The sequence below is a fragment of the Crinia signifera genome, chromosome 5, assembly GCF_055691185.1.
Source record: "Crinia signifera chromosome 5, ASM5569118v1, whole genome shotgun sequence".
NCBI lineage: Eukaryota > Metazoa > Chordata > Amphibia > Anura > Myobatrachidae > Crinia > Crinia signifera.
In genome coordinates this window covers 301118975-301142978 of record NC_139221.1, presented here as the reverse complement: position 1 = coordinate 301142978, position 24004 = coordinate 301118975, and the positions used below count along the sequence as shown (strand labels likewise).

Here is a 24004-nt window from a genome sequence, read left to right as displayed (position 1 = left end):
GTGGCTTAACATGATGTAATAGGCATTATGGTGTAAATTTTTAATGCGCATCTTTGGCGCGCAATGGGCCAGATTCTCTAAGATTATTTGTAATCCCATTTCCGCCTTCTCTCTCCTCTCTCTCACCGCTCTCTTAGCATGTACACTGGCACCACTAACACCCCCCTCCCATGCCTTCTTTTATCATGGTGCCCCCCCTGTCATTTTCTCCTGGTTCCACCCCTGGATCCATGTAATATTCTTACAATAAATTAATTAGAATCGTTTGAGATTCCCCTACAGAGTGTAGAAACAACACAATTGGGGGAACTATAAGGAGACGGTATACAGGCAAAGGGTTAATGGTGTGTATATATAAAACAGCTAGTGGGCTACATAATAGCTTTTTAAAATAACGTTTCTTAGAAAGTCATTTTCTCTACAGTGTTGTCTTTTGTAAATACATTATTAATCATGTTATTTCCCCAAAGGTAAAGGGAATTATATGGGCATGTACTATCAGAGGCTCACATAATGATTTATTTTCTGAGTGTTTAAGAATGACAGAGCAGGGAGTCAGAGGTTAAACTACGCGGGCGGCGGTTGAGGTTACCGCTTGGTGACCTCTGTGACATTTACCGCTTCTCCATATTCTATTGTAGTCCCGCTCACTTGTCCCAACTGTAAGTGACGATATAATGAGGGCACCAGGGAGCACAGTCCAGATCCCCTGAATACATAAACCTCAGGAAACCGTGGAGGAAAACCCTTCACTTAATTTACCTAAACATTAATAACTGCAGATTGCAGATTTTGCATTATTTTGACAGATCATCATTTAGCTGCCGGTAGCATTATTTTCTGCAGGAAAATACCCATTTAAATGCTTATTTATGCAGCAGGGGGATAGGAGAGGGATAGAAAACTGATGATATATCCATTCATTATGTCGCAGAACACCGTTTTATAGAACAGTGACTGCAATCTATGCATTTACTGCACGCTGGTAAAGGGGAATTTTCTATTTCTTTAATAACAATAGCAACATGACCTTAGGTGTTAGTGCAGAATGGAACCAAATCCAGTTCCCACACAAACCTACAGGTATCCTCAAATTACAGCAATAGCTACATTCAGTACCCCACCAAAACACTAATTTAATGTACCTAGTACACTAAGCAAACTTCTGGGTGAAGAGGCAAAGAAAGGTCTGATACATTGTACTGTCACTGGTGAAGCTAGCCTTTCTGTGCCAGTATGACCACCATACACTACAGACAGCATTATCAGCCTATATATACAGATGTATTATTTTGTGTTGTTGCCGCAATGCATACGCATTGTGGCATACAACACATGACATCGCACAGTGTTTACTACACTATGCATTGAAGTGAATGGGAGCTGGCTGCAATCTGAATGAGGGCGGCATGACAGCTGTGTTCACATCACGATCCCGCTAAGCAGCAACAACATAGCAGGACACATCTGTACTACAGACAGCATTGGTGACTGCCATATACTACAGACAGCGTTAGTGACTGCCATATACTACAGACAGCATTAGTGACTGACATATATTACAGACCGCATTGGTGACCGCCATATATTACAGGCAGCATTGGTGACCGCCATATATTACAGGCAGCATTGGTGACCTCCATATATTACAGGCAGCATTGGTGACCGCCATATATTACAGGCAGCATTGGTGACCTCCATATATTACAGGCAGCATTGGTGACCTCCATATATTACAGGCAGCATTGGTGACCTCCATATATTACAGGCAGCATTGGTGACCGCCATATATTACAGGCAGCATTGGTGACGCCATATACTACAGGCAGCATTGGTGACCGCCATATATTACAGGCAGCATTGGTGACCGCCATATATTACTGGCAGCATTGGTGACCGCCATATATTACAGGCAGCATTGGTGACCGCCATATACTACAGGCAGCATTGGTGACCGCCATATACTACAGGCAGCATTGGTGACCGCCATATACTACAGGCAGCATTGGTGACCGCCATATACTACAGGCAGCATTGGTGACCGCCATATACTACAGGCAGCATTGGTGACCGTCATATACTGCAGACAGCATTGGTGACCGCCATATACTACAGACTACATTAGTGACCGCCATATACTACAGACAGCATTAGTGACCGCCATATACTACAGACAGCATTGGTGACCGCCATATACTACAGACAGCATTGGTGACCGCCATATACTACAGGCAGCATTGGTGACCGCCATATACTACAGGCAGCATTGGTGACCGCCATATACTACAGGCAGCATTGGTGACCGTCATATACTGCAGACAGCATTGGTGACCACCATATACTACAGACAGCATTAGTGACCGCCATATACTACAGACAGCATTAGTGACCGCCATATACTACAGACAGCATTGGTGACCGCCATATACTACAGACAGCATTGGTGACCGCCATATACTACAGACAGCATTGGTGACCGCTATATACTACAGACAGCATTGGTGACCGCCATATACTACAGACAGCATTGGTGACCGCCATATACTACAGACTGCATTGGTGACCATCATATAATTCAGACTGCATTGGTGACTGCCATATACTGCAGACTGCATTGGTGACCGCCATATACTACAGACAGCATTGGTGTCCGCCATATACTACAGGTAGGTAACCACCATGTATTACAGGCAGCATCGGTGAACGCCATATTCTACAGACAGCATCGGTGACCGCCATATACCACAGACAGCATTTGTGACCGCCATATACTACAGACCGCATTGGTGAACGCCATATACTACAGACCGCATTGGTGACCGCCATATACTGCAGACAGCATTGGTGACCATCATATACTGCAGACTGCATTGGTGACCGCCATATACTGCAGACTGCATTGGTGACCATCATATAATTCAGACTGCATTGGTGACTGCCATATACTGCAGACTGCATTGGTGACCGCCAAATACTACAGACAGCATTGGTGTCCGCCATATACTACAGGTAGCATCGGTAACCACCATGTATTACAGGCAGCATCGGTGACCGCCATATTCTACAGACAGCATCGGTGACCGCCATATACCACAGACAGCATTTGTGACCGCCATATACTACAGACCACATTGGTGACCGCCATATACTGCAGACAGCATTGGTGACCATCATATACTGCAGACTGCATTGGTGACTGCCATATACCGCAGACTGCATTGGTGACTGCCATATACCACAGACAGCATTGGTGACCGCCATATACTGCAGACTGCATTGGTGACCGCCATATACTGCAGACAGCATTAGTGACTGCCATATACTACAGACAGTATCGGTGATCGCCATATACTGCAGACAGCATTAGTGACTGCCATATACTACAGACAGCATCGGTGACCGCCATATATTACAGACCGCATCGGAGACCACCATATACTACATACAGCACCCTGCCTATCATCTTGCCATCCACAGCTACTGTTTCATATGAGGAACACCCCATCTCTGTAGACCATGATGCCTCTATTTCTAACCTGCAGTGAAAACTGTCCCCCACCAAGCCCTGTGTTTCCATCCCCAAGCATGGTGACAAATGCTGTGATTCTAAAACAATTCTATTACCTTCTGCGTTCGCAATTTAGGAAACTCTAATTTGTACAACATTAAGAGCAACATCCATAAGGCCACAGAAGATTTACTGTGTGAGGCTAATGGTGCAAGCTGGCCCCTATTGGCAAGTTGAGAATTACCCTTTCTGCTTGTGATGCAGATGGCTTAGGGTGAGGGTGACAAGTGACGCCTCTTTCTGTTAGGGTGACAAGTGACGCCTCTTTCCATTAGGGTGATAAGTGACACCTCTTTCCCTTAGGGTGACAAATGACACCTCTTTCCACTAGGGTGACAAAGGAAGCCTCTTTCCATTAGGGTAACACCTCTTTTTCCGTTAGGGTGACAAGTAACACCTCTTTCCGTTTGCCTCCTATAAGCACACTAGGACCGGTGGAAAGTTTTTTTGGCACTCTAGGCTCAGTTCAGGTGAAAGTGTGGGGGTGGCAACCTGCTGTTTTCATTAATTCCAGTACAGTATATGAGAAAAGTACTGGGCAATGTTTTATTGGTTAACATAGAGTTAAAAAAAAACATAAACTGTAAGGTTAAAATGACTGGGAAATGTCACTCCAGTGCTGCATCCCTCGTGTACATCAGACCAGTGACAGGTCATCATTAAGAGTGGGTATAGTTCCTGTAAGTCACAGTCTGGCAGCGGTTTCCTTCGCACATTATTCATATAATTCTCATTTCATTCAGTATTCACTCTACTGTGCATCTAAATCCGTCTCTCCTATTTGTCATAATGCACAGCGTTCACTGCTGTTTACTAATGACCCCACTCAGAACAGTATCCCCCTCTCAGCTACAGTAGCGTTCAGCTCACCACTTGATCTCTGGAACAGACAAGCGCTTGTCATTAATCCGGTACCTCCAAACCACTCGTCCAATCTCTCTGTTTATGTGTGCGGCAGGGAAACTCATGCAGTTAGATAAAAGTCCCTCTCGTCGTCTCTCCCCTCCCTGTACACATCTACGCCCTCCATCTCTTGGCTGCCGCATTGTTTGATTACTGTTTAAGTATAATAGCGCTACATTTATCCTGTACATTTCAGGAGAGCCGCCGTATAAAAGACGAAGCGTCGTTTTCTTTTGTAAAATAAAAAAAAAAGAAATGTTCAGCCGCCGGAGTGCTGCGGATAATACCGTGACACAAAACATCATGTAAATATTTTTACAAACTAATAAACAATTTGAGACAAACAATTTGTTCTGACAAGGACCTCAAACATGTTATTATTTGCTTAATATGTTATTACGGCGTTATTATGGGTTTCATGCCTAGTAAATGCTCTTTTGTGTTGATTGTATACAACATACTATAAATGAATAGGCCTGTACATCCAAAATGACATATACGCTTTGCTGATTTCCAAGCAGTGTTACCGGTTGGGAAAATAACGTTGCGTTCTATTAGAACGCTTATTGAGTACATCATTTAGACCTGAAGGAAGGCTTGTTCTAATGAAAAGACGAAAGTTCTGTACACACTATGGATCCGATTCAGCCCGTGTGTTCGTATCCATATTTGTTCCCATTTACCTGTTTGCTAGGCTGCGAACATCCACATAGGTGGAGAACCCAGAAGAAGTCTTGAGGGCATATTTATCATCATTCGCATTTTTAAGATGTATGTGATCAACCTAAATTCACAATGTGAAAATTCTATTTTTCAGGCAAATTTTGCGAAAGGCGCTGACAGATATGAGCCCATCCCAGCAAAGAGCTGGAAGCAGATTTATAGTTTCTGATATTGGCGATATCTGGGGATCTTTATTATCCCCTCTTAATGTTTATGAGTGTCCCCCCTAAAAAATGGTGTGATCAGAGGATATATATACTGTAGTACCATACACAATATTTAATAAATATGCCCCTTGTAGAGGAGGGAACCATTGTGTTGGTGGGTTGGCAATCAGTGGATAGCATACAGGGCTTTTAGATGGAAAGAAGTTTGGAAATGTAGTAGGTAGAGGAGGGATTTAGGGGTATATACATTATTGTGTTTGTGAGGAGGTTTGAGCTAAGGGGATAATAGGGATAATATGGTCACAGAGAAGGGAGGCCGACGCTAGGCAGCAGTAATGGGTCCATACTGTATACTGTATAATCTTCTGAAAATGTCCCTCCAAACATGTCCGCATCCTTGGAGGAGACAGATGCTAAAGGTCCCGCTGGATAGATGCTAGAGGTCCTACTGGTTAGCGTATATCGCTACCCAGTAGGTATGGATTCCTGGTAGCGATGAACAAATACTGTACATATGGCCCCTAGAATATATATGTTGCCCCTGCAATGAGCATGTGAACCCCTGGCAGTAAGTATGTAACCCACTGGTAACCAAAAAAACAAAACTGTCAATAAATAAAGAATCCCTGGCAACGAGCATGAAACTCCTGACAATGAGCATTTATTTAAAACAAATGAAAATAAATGTATGGGGAGGGGTAGAATTTTTTTTGGACAGGGGGCGCAAAATTTCTAGTTACGCCACTGCTGCAGTGAATTTATACCAAACTGCATTTTAGGTGTTTATTGTCAGTAGGTTCTTAAGAGGTTTCTCTAGCGCATATGAATGGTCTTGCTTGACGCTGAAAATGCGGTCTGGGGGATGACGCACCCTGCTCAGGGTTGTCCTTAGGGGTAATCTTTTGATCCCCTCTACACTGAAATCATAGCTGATCTGTAGATTAAATGGAGGAAACTGCGCCTGTTGCTATACAGGTAGATATATCATGGGGAGCTTGGCCCGAGGATACTGACCTCTCTATGTATGCTGCAGGTGTCATTGCATTGCTAATGATACAGTAGTTCTACACAGTTCAGCAAGACGGCTTTTATTATTAAATCATTTTCCTTCCAGTGGGTTGCTTTCAGAGAATATGCGATAAAGTGCGGGTTTTTTGCGATTTAACGATATGATGAGTATAACAGGTTACGATGCATAACGGGGCTGTCACCCCCTCCTATTACACGGGTCATAGAAGTGGAGAAACCAAACTATTTTCTTTTTCTTTTCTTCATTATTTCCATTTCACTAAATTTAAACATGGTAAATGTTTCTGTCCGACCGCCGGTACCTTTGCGCTCCTCCGTCTGCCAAGTTACGTCTGACAAATGGCAAACTGTTGTAATTAATTTTGTCATCTTTTCATGGACCAAAGGGTGAATACAGTTACTATAGATTGTAATTGTCATCAGTGTCACATAAAATGTGCTATTATTAAGTTCAGGCTGAATTTTATGGCTGCGGATGGTCATAAATTGAACGGTCGGTCATTTAAATTACAGAGCAGAAAGCGTTCTTTTTCCGTCTTTCTTTAAAACGACACTGTGAGACGATGTATTTGACTTTAGACCTCCGGAAACTAATTGCGTTCCCCGCGACAGATGCTGGAGAGGTTGTGACCTAGAAGTAAAGCTTTTTTGACAGTCTTATCATAATAAAATAGTTTAAATCTCTCTAAACTCATTAGCTTGCCATTCTTGTTACACATCCTAATTTGTATATTTTTGTTCTGTTATGTTCCCGTGGGATAATTGGCTTGTTGTGACACATGTCCTATCATTTTTTGGGAAAGCACTTCGCATTTAAATATAGATGTTCGGTACATACATGTAAAACATTTTGTGTTTTAAGACACGTCTTGGTGTTGGGTGTGGTATGGGGCTCCGACAGTCGGGATCCCGACTGCCCGTACTCAGACAGCATGGCGAGCGCAAAAAAGCCCCTTGCGGGCTAGCGAGCCACCTATTCTATTCTCCCTCTATGGGGGTCGTGGACCCCACGAGGGAAAATAGCGGCTGGCCGTTGTTTTGACAGTCGGGATCCCGACGTCAGGTAAATGACTGTCGGGATCCCGACTGTCGGGAACGCGTTCGGCACCCTTGGTGTTGTGCAAGTATGAATTAACTTAACGTCCCCTTACCTTTCCATGACCGAACCAACCATAACCAATATTCATGCATGAATCTGATCAGCGGTTATAGGGCCTTATTCAGATCTGAGCTCAGTACGAATGTGTTCGGAAAATAGGCAAAACCATGTGCACTGCAGGTGGGGCAGATGTAACATGTGCAGAGAGAGTTAAATTTGGGCGGGGTGTGCTGAAACTGAAATCTAAATTGCAGTGTAAAAATAATGCAGTCAGTATTTACCCTGCACAGAAACAAAATAACTCACACAGATCTAACTCTCTCTATACATGTTATATTTGCCCCACCTGCAGTGCACATGGTTTTGCCCATTTTCCGAATACATTTGTACTGAGCCCACGCCGTGCCTGTCGGCACATGTTGGCTACAAAAAAAGTGAAAAACCCCATGTCGACCTTTTGACTGTTGACCTAATGCTTGTGTCAAGCTTTTTGCATGTCCACCTTTTTGGTGTCTACCCGTTGTCCAGATACCATTCTTATAACCCAGGTTGAAATGGCGGGTTGGTCGACCCAGATTACAAGTTTTGGTGCTTTTACAGGGCACAGGACAGAGTCGACAAGTCACCAACCCGGCAATTACCCAACTCCAAAGGTGCGGAGTGAAAGGGGTAATAGTAATACATACCACCCAAGACATCAGATCAAGGGTTCAGGCCGGGATGGCTGCATCATGGTAAGGTTGTGCCTTGTGATCATGAAAAACTATGATGTCCTTTAAGGTACTTATACGATATGTCCTTTTGTTAGAATTTTGACCCATCGGGCCGATAATTTGTGTGGAAAGTGCCATATTGCATGTGTTTTACCTCCGTATCTGATCTCATGTGCGATCCTGTGCGCATTGAATTGGATTTGGCGATTGCCATGACTGCCCAAAGATTTGTCAGATCCTGTGGCAGTCAATGGGATCGCACATGATACATAGCATACAAAAGGAGCACAAACGGTGTATCGTAGGAACATAGCCACGTGTGGCACCTGCCTACTGCTGCTTTGTGATAAACCGGAGATATTTAGTGGTGCCGAGAGGGGGGAAGCGGTTACTCTTTACCCAGGCCCAGGTCTGATGGAGGCGCCCAGGACCCGCTACTCCCCCTCCCCCATTGCAGAGAGCCGGGCAGTGGGAGGTAGAGGACAGACTGCTGCGTCACAGCCTCTCTTTTTTTTTTTTCAGGGATGTGGCCACGCCCCTCGAGTTGGCCATGCCACCTCAGTTTCTCAGGGTGTGGCAAAGCTGTTGGCGCCCCTGGAGATACCACTAAACTTTCCCAACCTCACACAGATAAATTGGATTGTTCAGACCCCATTGAATTGTGACTGCACTGCCTACATGCCGGCAGTTGGTGAGGACTACAGTTTAACGTGACTTTGTTAATGGTAAACACAAAGTATGGAATCTCGTTACAGATACACAAAGACACTTTTGGCATTTCTAAACAATAGAACGATGAAAGTTTTTATATAAACCTGACCTTGCTTTGATGATGTCGGACAATTATATTTTGATTTGGGGCAAAACAGGCATCACCGTATACAGTATGTGGGGTCTGACAACCGTCCTGTCTAACTGACATCTGACCAACACAGTTGAGACTTGGGGGGAGATTCTCTAAGAATCTCCGCCCCCCTTCGCCGCCCATCGCATTTATAATTATCGCATATGTTTTAACATATGCGATAATTAAGGCAAAGGACAGCTATTGCGTTAAGAGCTGTCCTTTGCGGTGAGAGTCGCCGGGTCCCAGCAGGTCCCGGCGGCTCCCTCACACACCCGGCGCTGCTGCTGCTGCGCCGGGCTCTCCTCCTCCCAGCACCCGGAAGAGGATCAGTGCAGGGAGGAGGTCACAGGTCCGGGCAGCACAGCTCTGTGCTGCCCGGACACAGGTGAGGGGGCGATGCAGGGCGGCGGGGGGTCGGCGCAGGGCGGCGGAGGGTTGCGGTAGAAGCCCATTGGCTTCTATGGGGCATTGCCAGATTTTTTTACCGCATTTTTTGCTTAGAGAATCTCCCCCTTGGGATGGAGAATGCAGTTGTATAAATTGCCATCATATAGTATATGGCTTTTAGAACAGTTAGCCCACCAGTTGGATATGTGGCAGCTTTAGCCATATTGAGTATTGCTGCAGACTTAAGGCCCATACACACACAAGGACGTGTCACTAATGACCCATCGTTAACTACCATCGTTCATTTTCACCCTGGAAGTGAAAATGAACGACCAGCAATTGCGGGTGATCGCTGGTGCACGACGGATGACAAACGACCACAAACAATGCAGGACCTTTTTCTATTGAAAAAAACAAACAGTGTTAACGACCATAGCCAAATTGACCTGCATGCATGGACAATGGTAACGACCCGCAGGTACGCACATCTCGTTGGTAGTTGTCCGTCATTCACAGCATAAACACTAGACGATGTTAAAAGATTCACCTCCTAAACGACCCTGAACGAAGTCTTTTATAATGGGGTCGTTCATCATCATAAGAAGACATCGTAGTGTGTGTATAATCCTTTATTAACGGAAATCCACAACAAACCTAAGTAGAGACCGAGCACATGTGCAAAGTTGGTATTAAAGGTTTCTAAAAATTTTAGAAACACATGGGCACATGTAAGCATGCTGGTGAACCGCTTGTTACTAGACAAACATATAAGTTATTTCACAATTTTTAGTACCTGTATTATAGTACTACCTACACCTCTGTCAGTAAGGTCCCCGCCACCTTGACCCGTACCGGCACCTGTACGATATAATTGATAAATGACCGGTCCGGCACATGAGCAGTAGTATCCCATAGAAGCCAGGAAGGGCACCACAGGAAGCCAGCTCTCTACTTACTGCAGCCTGGACTGGCAGTCCCAGAGGGAGGGAGCACCTACAGTTCCAATGACACTGCCTGTCATGCAGGTGACTGGCAGGTAGGACTTCCAATAGGAAGCCACGGCCAGTCACAGTGAAGCCAGTGCAGTCTCCCAGACTGCATCTGGTTTTACTGACACTGAGAGGGCCGGGGGATTTTACTGAGAGGGCCACTGATAGACGATAGAGATGGGGCTCCCTACTACCCCCCACCGAGGGACAGTGCTTCCCACTGATAGCAGGACAGTCCCCAAAAAGTAACTCCAGGAAAATCAGGACAGTTGGGAGGTATACAAATGAACGTGCACTGTGTATGCTGGTCCCATAATACAGCATCCCTAATGCTACTCAGATGTTTGTAAGAGGTTCCTGTAGAAATACAGTAATAATTATATATGTGCCAATAATATTCTTTTTTGACCTGAATGGATTTGGCGGAAAAAAAGTATTTTTTATTTTAAATGTTTGTACTGTATTACCCTACTTTTCCTGCATTCCTCCTGTCCACAAATCTAACTGTTGTACGCGTAGTTCACGCTCACATACTAAATAATTCAGCTCTGTCTACGCACTGTTCGAATTAAAGGTCAGAGATGATTTCTTTCTCAAACATGGCGCAGTGTAGGCAAAGCTGCTTTGTTCTAAAGTATTCTATTAGAAATAAACAAGAACGTACGTCAGGAGACGTTCCACCCACATCCTGCACTAACCACCATTTTATGGGAACTTTTTACATTTTTCAGCTTTTAAATACATTAAGTATTATTGATAATGTACTGTATGGTTAATTTTATAACTAGCAAAGTCTCATTCCTTGAAGAAATGTACATTCTCATACATCCCAACTGTACCGCTTTCAGCGGAAATGTCCCCTTTTTTGGGGGGGCAGTTCCCACGTCCAACCTGGGGCCGGCAGTGTCCCTCACCTGGGGGAGCAGTTGGGAGTGCCCCACCCCCTGTCACCCGTGAATAGACGCTGTGCGATGCGAAAGCGGGTACAGGCCATGACCCAGACATTTTCGGACGCGCCTTTGTTGTGGGACAATGTCCCTCCTCATACCTCCTCTCATACCCTATTAGACCCGCTTCAGTCAGGCTTTCATTCCCAACACTTCACTGAGACAACACTGACTAAAGTGGTGAATAATCTGGTAACTACCAAGTCTAAAGGCCATTACTCACTACTTATTCTTCTAGATCTTTCTGCTGCGTTTGACACTGTTGATAATACTTTTCTCCTACAAACACTACACTCCCTAGGTCTTAATGATACAGCCATTTCCTGGTTCACATCTTACCTATCTGATCGCTCTTTCAGTGTTCGCTTCTCTGACTACTTCCTCTTCACTACCTCTGTCAGCTGGTGTTCCGCAAGGTTCAGTCTTAGGTCCTCTGCTTTTCTCAATCTATACCTCCTCGCTTGGCAAACTAATCAGCTCTTTTGGATTTCACTATCATTTATATGCAGATGATCACCAGTGGTTTTGGGCCGAGTCTCTGAATGCCTCTCTGCCATCTTATCTTGGATGTCTTCTCGCCACCTCAAACTTAATATTTCCAAAATGGAATTACTTATATTCCCACCAGCTAAGAACAGTTACCATCCTGATTATCTCCATCACTGTTGACAACTCGACAATCTACCCTACCCCACAAGCTTGTTGCCTAGGGATCATCCTCGACTCTGAACTGTCCTTTGTTCCCCACATTCAATCTGTCACCAAATCACACAAGACACTACTAAATCTCTTATCCATGCACTTATTATATCCCGCATTGATTACAGTCTCCTAACTGGTCTTCCCAAGAACAGACGCTCGCCACTGTAATCCATTCTAAATGCTGCTTCTAGGCTGAACTTCCTAGCAAGATGCTCATCGTCTGCTGATCCGCTCTGCCAGTCCCTCCATTGGTTACCTGTGTTTTTTCATCCTATGGAATGCCCTTCCATGCACAATAAGACTCTCCACTAGCCTCCAAAGTTTCAAGCGTTCCCTGAAAACTCACCTCTTCAGGCAAGCCTATCATATTTAAGTTCCACACCCATAACCTTCTGAGGCACTTGTGAATGACGATGAGCCAGGTATAACCTGGGTATGTTATTCAGGTGTTCATTGACTGGGTTCTGAGCCAGTGGCGTAGCTAGGGCACCGCCGCCCTAGTGGGAGGAGCCGGTGCTGCGGGGTTGCAGCAAATTACGTGCAGTGTAGCCATTGGCATGGAATCTGAGATGTTAGAGGTCCTACTGGCATAGAAACCCCTAGCAACAAGCCTGTAACCCCCTAGCAATGAGCTTGTAACCTCCTGGCAATGAATATGTAACCCCCTGGCAACAAGCAAGAAACCCCTGGCAACGAGAATCTGCAAAAAAAAAATGTTTTTTGGAGTGCAAATTTTAGAGATACGCCACTGGTCTGAGCTTGGGTTTATGTGTGAAAGGGGTATAATCACAATTGTTCCCCTAATTAATGGTGCCAGCGTCACCTGCTGTTTCATGTTCATATTGGGACTCCACTGCAGACCTCCTGTAGGGAATCATTCATCACTAAGAATGAGTGAAAGACAATAGCACATTACAGTGAAACAAGTTTGTCATATTATCAGCAATCATTGTTCAAACCAGGGGCGGTTTAAGATAGGAGAGGGCCAATATGCAGGCAGTTTTTGGGCCCCTTCCGCTCTGGTAGGGCTTTGGATCTCTGAGTTTGTGCTAGAATCTACTATGCAAGCGCAGGTCTCCGGGAACATGGCGATCCAGGCCTTCTTCTTTGGGACGTCTCTACTGCACATGTGAAATCACCAGGAAAATGGCCCACCGTACCATTTTCTCAGTGATTTTTGTCTGCAGTAGTGGGACTCCGGAAAAGTCGGTATAGTTATGAGTACAGCGTGTGTGGTGTGGGCACCCCTGGAGCTAGGGTTCTGTGTGCACAGCTCAACCTGCACCCATTATAGATACGCCAATGGTGTACATCCCTAACTCTGAAATGTTCATGCTCCGTACCTTGGAAGTCAGGAGGTGGTGCAGCCAAGCGCCAAGCTCCGTATTTCAGCAGATAGATGCGGACCACACTGTGCTTAGGACCACCACAGCAGAGAGAGTAGCCCCACGCCGGAAAGACGAACTGCATTGATTTGAAAAGCTGCAGGATGCTAGAATGAACACTAAAAAAGGATGGTGGAAGGGTCTACAAATAAGGAACAGTTGGGGGGAGGGGGGGGGCGCCTAAATGTTATGCACTTATTATACCGATGTTTCCTATAGAGGTGAGTGATACAGCATGACCTGTTTTTGGAACATAGCTGAGAATCGCTTCTTTTCCCCAGAGCATGAAAAGTTCAAATTTTGCAGTCCATTTTTTTTTTACAATTCAGTTTAAATTAATTGTAATAGTCCAGTTTAAATTAATTGTAATTTTTTTTTATTATTCAAAAACGGTCTACATTGAATGTTGAACTATGTTAATGTTCTTATTTTAAAGCGGCTCACCACTGGATCTGCTACTAGCGCTAGTTCTGTAGTGCCTGACGTTGGACCTGAAAGGGTTAAAATATACTGCAAATGGGTTACGAACAGCCAATGTTACATTACACGGGAACCGTAGTGAAATGTATCTTATATATTTTTAAGCTGTTATCATAGTAAAGCTGAGAGCTGTGGACAAGGTGGGGCTACTTCTATCTTGTGCGGGGCTACCTGATCCATAACGCCAAATTCTAGGGTGTGGTATAGGCAGGGCTATTTTTCAGTAGGCTCCAGCAGGAACTGAGGCCCTTATTCTAGTTCACTCTTTCTGACAAAATATTTCTTAGATGGACAAAACCATGTGCACTGCAGGTGAGGCAGGTGTAAAACCCCACCCAAATCTAATTATCTCTGCACAAGTAACACCTGCCTCACCTGCAGTGCACATGGTTTTGACCATCTAAGAAATATTTTTTCAGAAAGAGTGAACTAGAATAAGGGCCTCAGTTCCTGTTGGAGCCTACTGAAAAATAGCCCTGGGTATAGGGGTCCGACAGTCGGGATCCCGACAGTCATTATCCCGATGTCGGGATCCCGACAGTCATTATCCCGACGTCGGGATCCCGACTGTCCGGACCCAGGCAGCATGGTGAGCGCAACTAAGCCCCTTGCGGGCTCGCCACACTGCGGGCACAGTGGTTCGCTAAGCGAGCCTTCTATTCTCCCTCATTAGGGGTCGTGGACCCTTACGAGGGAAAATAGTGGGTGGCCGTCGGGAACCTGGCTGTCGGTGTTTTGACAGTCAGGATCCCGACGTCGGGTGAATGCCTGTCGGGACCCTGTCCGGCACCCCAAACTCTATGCATCTATTTTGCAAGATTTAAAAATGATATTTTTTGTAGGACTACATTGTATTGTTCAGGTTATTGCCTTGTGCCAGCAGCTGCAGACATAAACCCGTGTTCTGTCCGGTGTGGATCAGACAGATCTTCACTCTCTGTTTTTTTCTTTCCTTTCTCACCCCTTAATCTTAGTTGGCTAAAGAGTCTATCAATCTTGTTTTGAAAACTCTGGCTTGGCCAACTAATGTCATGTGTAGAGCATTAATGTATCACCTTTGTGCATCCCATGGAAAGTAAAAGTTGCTAAGGTTGGCAATTACTTGAAAATCAATAATTATTCTGAGGTGATCAATTGGTTTACAGAGAAAACTCATGATGCATGAGTGGGGGACGGCGGCCATTGCTTTGTAGTATTTGGCTTCATGGATGAAAAATTGTCCTCATATTAATAGAGAAATCTATCCAGCGATGAAAAAAGTCAGTTTCATTTAAAATCTCCTGGTCTGCAAATAATGGGCAATCAACTAGTCACTTGTTTATATTTCAGGGCAGTACAGATAATGTAATGGTTAGCAATACCGCCTCACAGCACTGAGGTCAAGGGTTCGATTCCCACAGCACTAAGTGTGCAGAATTTGTATATTCCACCAGTGCTTGCGTTAGTTTCCTCCGTATCCTCCCACAATCAAAAAATATACTGATAAGTTATTTGACCTATTTTAATTTTGGTACTTGTGAGTTATCTGGGCGTCCGATTTTTTGATTGTATGCCTTAAGTTAAGGCATACAATCAGATGCGATGCGATGCGATATCGCATTGCATCGCATGCGACCATCGGATGCGATGACCCGATTTTTCCATAGGAATCAATGTTAAAATGGACTGAGTCCATTTTAACATGGAATTCAATGGGAAAAAGGGGTCCTTTTCATACCCCTACTATCCAAGTGGGCATGGAGTTGGATATAAACCTGTGGCGAGCGTAGCGAGCCACCGAGCCCGAAGCGTGGCGAGCGGCCGGTATTCCGTGTCCCCTCGCGGGGCTCGCTACGCTCGCCACGCTTCGGGCTCGGTGGCTCGCTACGCTCGCCACAGGTTTATATCCAACTCCATGCCCACTTGGATAGTAGGGGTATGAAAAGGACCCCTTTTTCCCATTGAATTCCATGTTAAAATGGACTCAGTCCATTTTAACATTGATTCCTATGGAAAAATCGGGTCATCGCATCGCATCGCATCCGATGGTCGCATGCGATGCGATGCGATGTCCCGATCCGACCCGATTTAAAAATCGGACGCCCGGATAACTCACAAGTACCTTAATTTTATTACTCTTTGCTTTGTGGCCATCAATTTTATTCCAACCAGGACACTTTGGGCCAGATGTATTATGCTTCAAAAGTGATAAAATGGAGAGTGATAAGAGAGAGACAGCTGCAACGGCAGCATGTCCTCTCGCTGCCTCTAATTTATTTTGTTTCACAGGGGCGTGGCAACACATCCCCCTCATAGGCCTCGCACTTTCCATTGGCCGCACCCCCTCCATTTTACCAGGGCCCGGCTGACCTGTTGACTCCCCTGTTCAACACCACATCAGGGATAGCTCTGTCCCTGGCTACGGTGGATTCCAGCTCTGGGGGTCTCGTACATGGCCAGTTAGCTGGCCAGGGTTAAGAGACAGCGCATCAGCATTATGCGGATTTGCTGTGGGGGATCTAGCATGGATCAGCGGAGGGAGGAGTTTTCCACATCACTGCTTTTTATGCAATAAAAAAACGCCAGAATGTGTAAAGGGAAACAGCTGCAGTGGCGGTGTCTGTCCCTGCAATGTGTAATAAAGGATTGATCACATTCTTACTTCTTTGAGAACCTGTGGCGCATTTGGGCTGTCCACGCATGTGCAGGCTGTCACTGCAGATACCCCCAATAGAGGTGTTATCGGGTGATATCCCACAAAAATAAACAGGCCGATATAAAAGTATTAAGACACAAAACTGAGGGGAAAAAACTAGGTATAAAGGCAAAGACCGAAGTCCGATAGAATGACCCAAGCCTCCATCTTGATGTATATTTAAGCAGAAATGTCAGCCACACACCGTGTAGCGGGGGAATCTGGTGGTCAGATATTCTGAGGTAATTTTATATGTGATGCAATTGTGTGTCACATTTACTCATTTTGTTTAGTTTTGTATAAACAGATCCGTTTTGTTTTCTGACGGCTCCGCTTAATGATTTTATGACTACACAATAGGTTGCTTTCCGTCTCATCTTATGCGGTTACTCCATATATAATGTGTTGGTAGTACATCTTCGTGCTAAGTCTTATAAAATGAGCACAATTAACCTTAATGCTGAACTGTGTTATACATTTGTAAAGAGTACGCATTGTGGTGCAGTGTTTCCGCTGTGTTTTAGCCACCGGCTAATGTTCGCTAAGTGCTTTTTTGAAGTCCATTAGCAGGTAAAGATTTACATTAACAATCACTTTCGGCCTTGATTGCAGTCTTGATCAGTTTTTCCACCAATCTAAACTAAACACTGCATTTACCAGTAAAAAATAAAAATGGTCTATTTTTTTTTTCTACATTTACCAAACCACCGCCATTAATTATTTCCCACGCTCAAACTGCATATGAAAAATCAATGCAAAAAAACCCCCCCCGCAGCAATGATGGACAATGAATGACCCTAGGGCCACAAACAGCTCTCTGCATGTTCGCCTGGGGCCACCACATCCTTCTTGTTCTACGTTCTGACTTGGTAGCTGTATGTAGTGCCGAACACTAGTGTAATATGCCTCATCTGGGTAAATATACTAAAGCTTCTAAAAATTACAAGGTGATGTTGCCCATAGCAACCAATCAAATTCTGTCTATCATTTTCGAAGATGCAATAGAGATTGCTGTCTTGCCTCTTCCGCCAACATAATTGGTGGGGGAAAAAAAATCTTGTTTTCTACTTTTCAAATAAGGAAAGTATATGTAGGTTACATATGTAGTAATTATACAGTACCCTGGGTATGTGGTCATTAGTTCAACCGTCAAAAGGTCGACCACTATTGGTCGATAGTGAAAAGGTCGATTTGATTTTTTCATATTTTTTTTTTTTTAAACAGATTTGCTCATACAGACGGAGCTGCTCCTGGTGAAACAATCGCCAGCCGCCGCCATCTGCCGACAGAAGAGGGCACACGCACACAAAAGCCTCACATGCACCCCCCATGGAACCCCCCACTGCCGGTCCCCTATACCTCACCTCGCCCTGAAGCGGAGACGGGCAGAGAAACCACTCCCCGCTGCCGTACTGATGGGGACACGTGTGCATGTGAGATTCTTGCGCATCCTCATCAGATTGAGCACCTCTCTGCCAGCCTGCTCCAGCCAACAAAAGGGGCCACATGCACACAAGACGCTCACGCGCCCCGTTCCATCGGAGCCCCTCGTCCCCTGTACCTCGCCGCTCCCCCCACTCCATGCCCGTCTCCCTGAAGCAGAGATGGGCAGGTAACCACTCCTCGCTGCCGTACTGATGGGGACACGTGTGTGAGACACTCGCGCGTCCCCGTCAGATGGAGTGTGTCCCCGCCAGCCTGCTCCAGCCAATGGAAGGGGGCACGCGCACACAAGACGCTCACGCGCCCTGTTTCATCGGAGCCCCCCGCCGCTCCATGCAGAGAGATAAAGTATCATCCAATAAGCTCCTAACTGCCACGTTACAGGCAGTTTTTTAAACAGGATCTGATTGGTTGGTACTTTATTTCTCTCCAATTCTTACAATACCTGCATCCAATACAGGAAAGGACAAATATACATGCACATTGGCAGGGAAGCAGTTGCTGTCCCCAAAGGCATACGCTCTAATTTCATGTCTAAGCGTATATAGCTAAACCAGCAAAACTATTTTCATCGTAACAATGGCCGTTTTTTCTCAGTTTATTCTGACATACTAGAAAAATAAAAAATAAAATCCATTTTATAACAGCAAGGAGTCCAGATCCACAATGCTTAGCGTGCATATATATGGGAAATAAGTTCCTGGTAGATTTATGAATGTAAAATGACACACTGTGCTTGAGATGCACAGTACCCCCACCACTAATAGCTCATCTCTGCAATGGCTTTATACTGTCAAGATTAGCTCTTCATAGTTCACATAAATTAATGATGTCTTGGGGAATTGCCTTCAAAAGAAGCAATTAATGTTTGCATACAGTCATTGCTAATTTATATATTGGCATTAAAAAGGATATGGAAAGAATTCATCATCCTTTCTTTCTCCTGTTTTTACCTACTGACAGATTTCCTGACGGCTCTAAATTCTCAACTGCCGCTATATCATAAAGTTGGTAGAATTTGAAATATTAGCGGGGACAAAGGATAAAAATGAAGTGGATTGGGTAGCCTTGTTGCCTGTTGTTGTAACAGAAAACATTAAAGGGGATGTTGTTAGAAACATCTGTCTAATCATTTCTAAATAAATACTAAGTACAAATCACTTTTCCATCATTTCCATTATTTGCACTGCCCTTATCAGATTATGGGGGCGTGGCTGTAGTATGCTAGGGGTGTGGCTGCATCATAGTAATTGTGATCACTGCCCCTTTTGGGCGTGTCTAACATTTAGGAGAAATGGCTGCCTTGACCTAGAATTGTCCTGTTTGTTTATCTTACTTATTAATCAATAAATATAAAATCACTTCCTGTTAGTACAGTGCGGTCATGTGATTATTAGGTCACATGATCTTATAAGTCAAGTTTAAGTAAGATAAACATATAAACTTAGAGTCTGTCTCCATATTTTATCGTACTTGTTACTTGTAATTTTATTCGTATGTAATAATTTAATTTTAGCTTTAATAAAGGGGTGAAAATGTAACCCACACGTGTACCAATTAGGTAGCCATATTGGATCTAGTATATATACCAATTGTGGGAAACCTTGAGATGGTATCCTGATGCCGGGTTGACCAGGATTATAGTGACCATGTTGTGGTCGACCACCCTTAATTGACCCCACTGAGTTAGACAGCTAAAGATAATAGGCGATCGCTAGAGCAGCAGTAACACTAGTTAGATGTCAGCCGGTGATCAGCGGCGGGACCATGGTCAACTGTCACATGTTTTTTTGGTGCAGGTCCACATACTTTACTATCCAAGTGGACTTAGAGTTAGAATACAATAGTGTGCCGAGCATAGCGAGGCACCATGGCCAAAGCATGGCGAGGGGATACCGTGCTCATATATAGTTTTTCCAGGGACCCCTGTGACATTCAGCACCAAAGAATCCTGTTAAACTTCTGTCAACCATGTGACCTTTGACCATGGTCCTGACAATCACCTGCTGGTGTTGACTTAGCATTACTGCCGACTAACTCAGCGGGGTAGGCTAAGGATGGTTGACCATAACATGGTCAAACTACAACCCTTGGGATCACCTTTGAAAAAGCTGGATGTTCCCAGCAAAACGTGCCAGGTTACCCTTTTATTGACACCCTGGAACTTTATCTCTCTGCTTATATCTAATTGTAATCACTTTGCAACATTGATATGATAACATTAAATATGTGTGTTAGTTTAATGGGTACTTATGAGTTATCCGGGCGTCCGATTTTTAAATCGGGTCGGATCGGGACATCGCATCGCATCGCATGCGACCATCGGATGCGATGCGATGCGATGACCCGATTTTTCCATAGGAATCAATGTTAAAATGGACTGAGTCCATTTTAACATGGAATTCAATGGGAAAATCGGGTCCTTTTCATACCCCTACTATCCAAGTGGGCATGGAGTTGGATATAAACCTGTGGCGAGCGTAGCGAGCCACCGAGCCCGAAGCGTGGCGAGCGTACACGGAATACCGTCCCCTCGCGGGGCTCGCTTCGCTCGCCACGCTTCGGGCTCGGTGGCTCGCTACGCTCGCCACAGATTTATATCCAACTCCATGCCCACTTGGATAGTAGGGGTATGAAAAGGACCCCTTTTTCCCATTGAATTCCATGTTAAAATGGACTCAGTCCATTTTAACATTGATTCCTATGGAAAAATCGGGTCATCGCATCCGATGGTCGCATGCGATGCGATGCGATATCGCATCGCATCGCATCTGATTGTATGCCTTAACTTAAGGCATACAATCAAAAAATCGGGAGCCCGGATAACTCACAAGTACCGTTTAATGTGGTATCATTGTCCAGCTTCATGAATGTTTACCAAGAACATACCATAAGTGTGCTACCGAGAAGGTAATCCCCTTATTTAAAAAAAGATTCTGCACAGTGACCCAAAACATAGATGCTACAGTAGAGGACACAACACTGATCATGTCCAATTAGATGTGAGTATACTGTTCAAGGAAAAGCTCTAGATTTCACCCCAATAGAAAGGTTAGTGGACAAGCGGAATAGCCTCCCATCAGAGGTGGTAGAGGCTAATAAAATAGAGCTTTTAAACATGCTTGGAATCGTCATAAGCATTTCTTTACAAAGAACAAAGTAAGGATAAAATAGGTAAATAAAAGGGGCAGACTAGACGGGCCAATCGGTTCTTATCTGCCGTCACATTCTTTGTTTATATGTTTCATAACCTCGCTACCCGCGTATTTCAGGTTAACCCTTTAAGAAATGGCGTTTCAAATTTTTGCCAAATCTATTATTGACAATTAATACCTTGAAATTTAAATGGTAGCGACACTAAAGATGGTCCAATACAACCAAACACATCAATACAGAAACCATTCCTTGGTGTTCAGCTCTCCATTCCACAACCCACCCGTTCAGGTGGTGTAACCATTTCCTGCCCTCGGTTTCCTCCATACTCCGCTGCAAGGAGGGCGCGCCCACTAAGCCTAAAACTTAACAAACAAACTACCATTCTGTAGACACACACACACACACAAAAAGGTGTGAAAACTGGAACACAGAGGCATATCATATCTCTGCCGATACGTAGCTATTCAGTTATTCTACATTTTCTCCATGAAGTAATCCCTTGTGCAATGCCCGGTAACCCATATATTACATATGGGGCTCCCTGTGTGTTAAATCCAAGAGGGCGCATTTTAAAATGACCTTTTCCTTGCTGGTCTTCAGGTTGCAAGAAAAAGTGCACCCTCGGGGCGTAACGAACGGGGGATACATAAACAGGTCAGCTCTGACAGTCATGGGGTAGACCCCGAGGCTAATTCTTTACACAATTGTATCTAACAGTAATGATCCCCAGGAGTTCCATTATCGTTATTGTTCTTGTAGTGCCGTTATTTGCCATCCATAGACTTTTCAGGGATTAATGAATGGTCTTTTCTCTTTCAGCTTGCTACTGAAATCCTGGAAGGCCTTTTAGAAGAAGATGACGAAGTAATACAGGTAAGTTAAATGTGCTGAAACGTGTACACCAGACAGGGTTTTTTTTAATATGTAAATTAATATTTAGCAAAATATTGTACACAATACCCCCAGGGCCAGCTACAGACGTTTTGGGGCCCGTGTGTGTGTGTAAGGATGTTTGGTGGAGGCTGGCATTCAAGTGTGCCACTCCCTCCAGGCCATACTTGACTACCAGCCTCCACCAAACACAGACACACACACACATATATATGTATCTACAGTACCATTGTGTTTAATTACTGCTGTATATACAGTACATAGTATATAATACCATATTTTGTGTTTCTGATCCTATGTTTCTCTCTGACCCACGTGGCCTGGCACTGGTGTCCCATTTGCATTCCTCCGACCATGTGAATATTTGTCAGCGGGACTCACATGTGCGGCAAAAGCCACGTGCTCACAAAAAGGGGCCTGGCCTCCCACATGGGCACAGCATCTATTCACCACTACGGGGGGAATCTCCCAACTGCCCCCACAACGGGACATTGCTTCCCTCTGGTGGGACGCTGGACAGTTACAAAAAAAAGGGACTCTCCTGTGAAATTCGGGACAGTTGGGAGGTTTGCCTTTGTGTCGCCAGTCCTGAATACCCCAGGACAGCTAAATGGTCTGTGATCACCTATATATGGTAGGTACCATAAAAGCAAATAGGGCAAAAATATTTCCATCATGAACAAAGTCACAAATTCAGATGCAACACAAAGACGAGGAGTAGGGAATTCCAGCTCTGATGTACCTTTGTGATGCCATAGGAAACTAGTTATAGGCCCATCAAAATTACGGCTTCTGCAACTTTGAGCTGTGACAGTTTTTACTTTCACTTTGAGCTGCTCCTACCTCCAATCTCTGTCACAACTCCCTCTCTCCATATCCAGCAAGTTTGCAACAGATCAGTGTCTTTCAGTTTCTGTTATGGCATCTTTTAGCACACAAAGGAGTAATTTGGTCCTTTGAGTGGCCTCTAGTGGTCAGTGGTGACCCTTTTTAGAGGTGAGGAGTTATTTGCCTTTTATATACTATATATATATATATATATATATATATATATATATATATATATATATATATATATATATATATATATATATTGATAGATATCTATTGATAAATATCTACCGAGGGAATAAAGGGCTGATCTGCGTGCAAGGACTAAACCAGAGGTTCCCAAATGCGGTGAGGCACCCCAACAGTCCAGGTATTGGGTATATCCATGGCTCAGAACAAATGGATATATCAAATTGACTGAGGTACTAATTAAGTCACCTGTGGCCAAACATGGAGATACTTAAAAGCTGGACCGGTGGGTTTCCATGACTACCACTTTTGGGAACCTCTGGACTAAACAGAGGCAGCTGCCCATGTGTCTCTTTAGTAGAGCCAGCCTCCCCTCACTGCACGTTCTGTGCATGTTGCACATCATATGAATCCGCTCTTTGCTCCGTCTGCAATTAAACCTCTGTATAAGGGACATGTGCACTCTCACAGGCATCTGTATAAAATACCTTCTATCTGTGACCTATCCCGCCCAGCCTGTAATGCAGGAACGCGTGCTCTCTTTAGAACACAGCGATGCACCGCGTGGTACAGAACACATTCACTTTTCTTCACATTGTCTTTGTTTAATGTTCTGCTTGAAGAAACCCTCAGCGAAACCAGTCAGCGCCTTTTCAGTTTTTCATTTACTCTTATTTTGCGAGCGTACTTCAGCCCATTATTCCTGAGCCTACCTTACAGGCAATCCATTTTCACACATTCATCTTCATTTACATTTTTCCTCCAATTTAACAACAGTCATTCTTTTCTGGAATAACTCTCATGTTCCTAATAATGTTGCATGTCGAAAGCACTCGGTTGAATGCACCATTGTACAGTATAGTTTGTACTTTCTTCCTTTA

The 24004-nt window shown here is 44.4% G+C and overlaps 1 protein-coding gene across 3 annotated transcripts in view; it reads left to right on the top strand.

Annotated features, from left to right (window-relative positions):
* The window catches only part of LOC146081265 (uncharacterized), a 425606-nt gene that overhangs the window by 299661 nt on the left and 101941 nt on the right, over positions 1 to 24004 (top strand). For all 3 annotated transcript variants that reach the window (XM_083189385.1, XM_083189386.1, XM_083189384.1), the window contains one exon: positions 22032 to 22085. In XM_083189385.1, coding sequence (XP_083045511.1) covers positions 22032 to 22085 — 54 coding nt within the window. The remainder of the gene's footprint in view (positions 1 to 22031; positions 22086 to 24004) is intronic.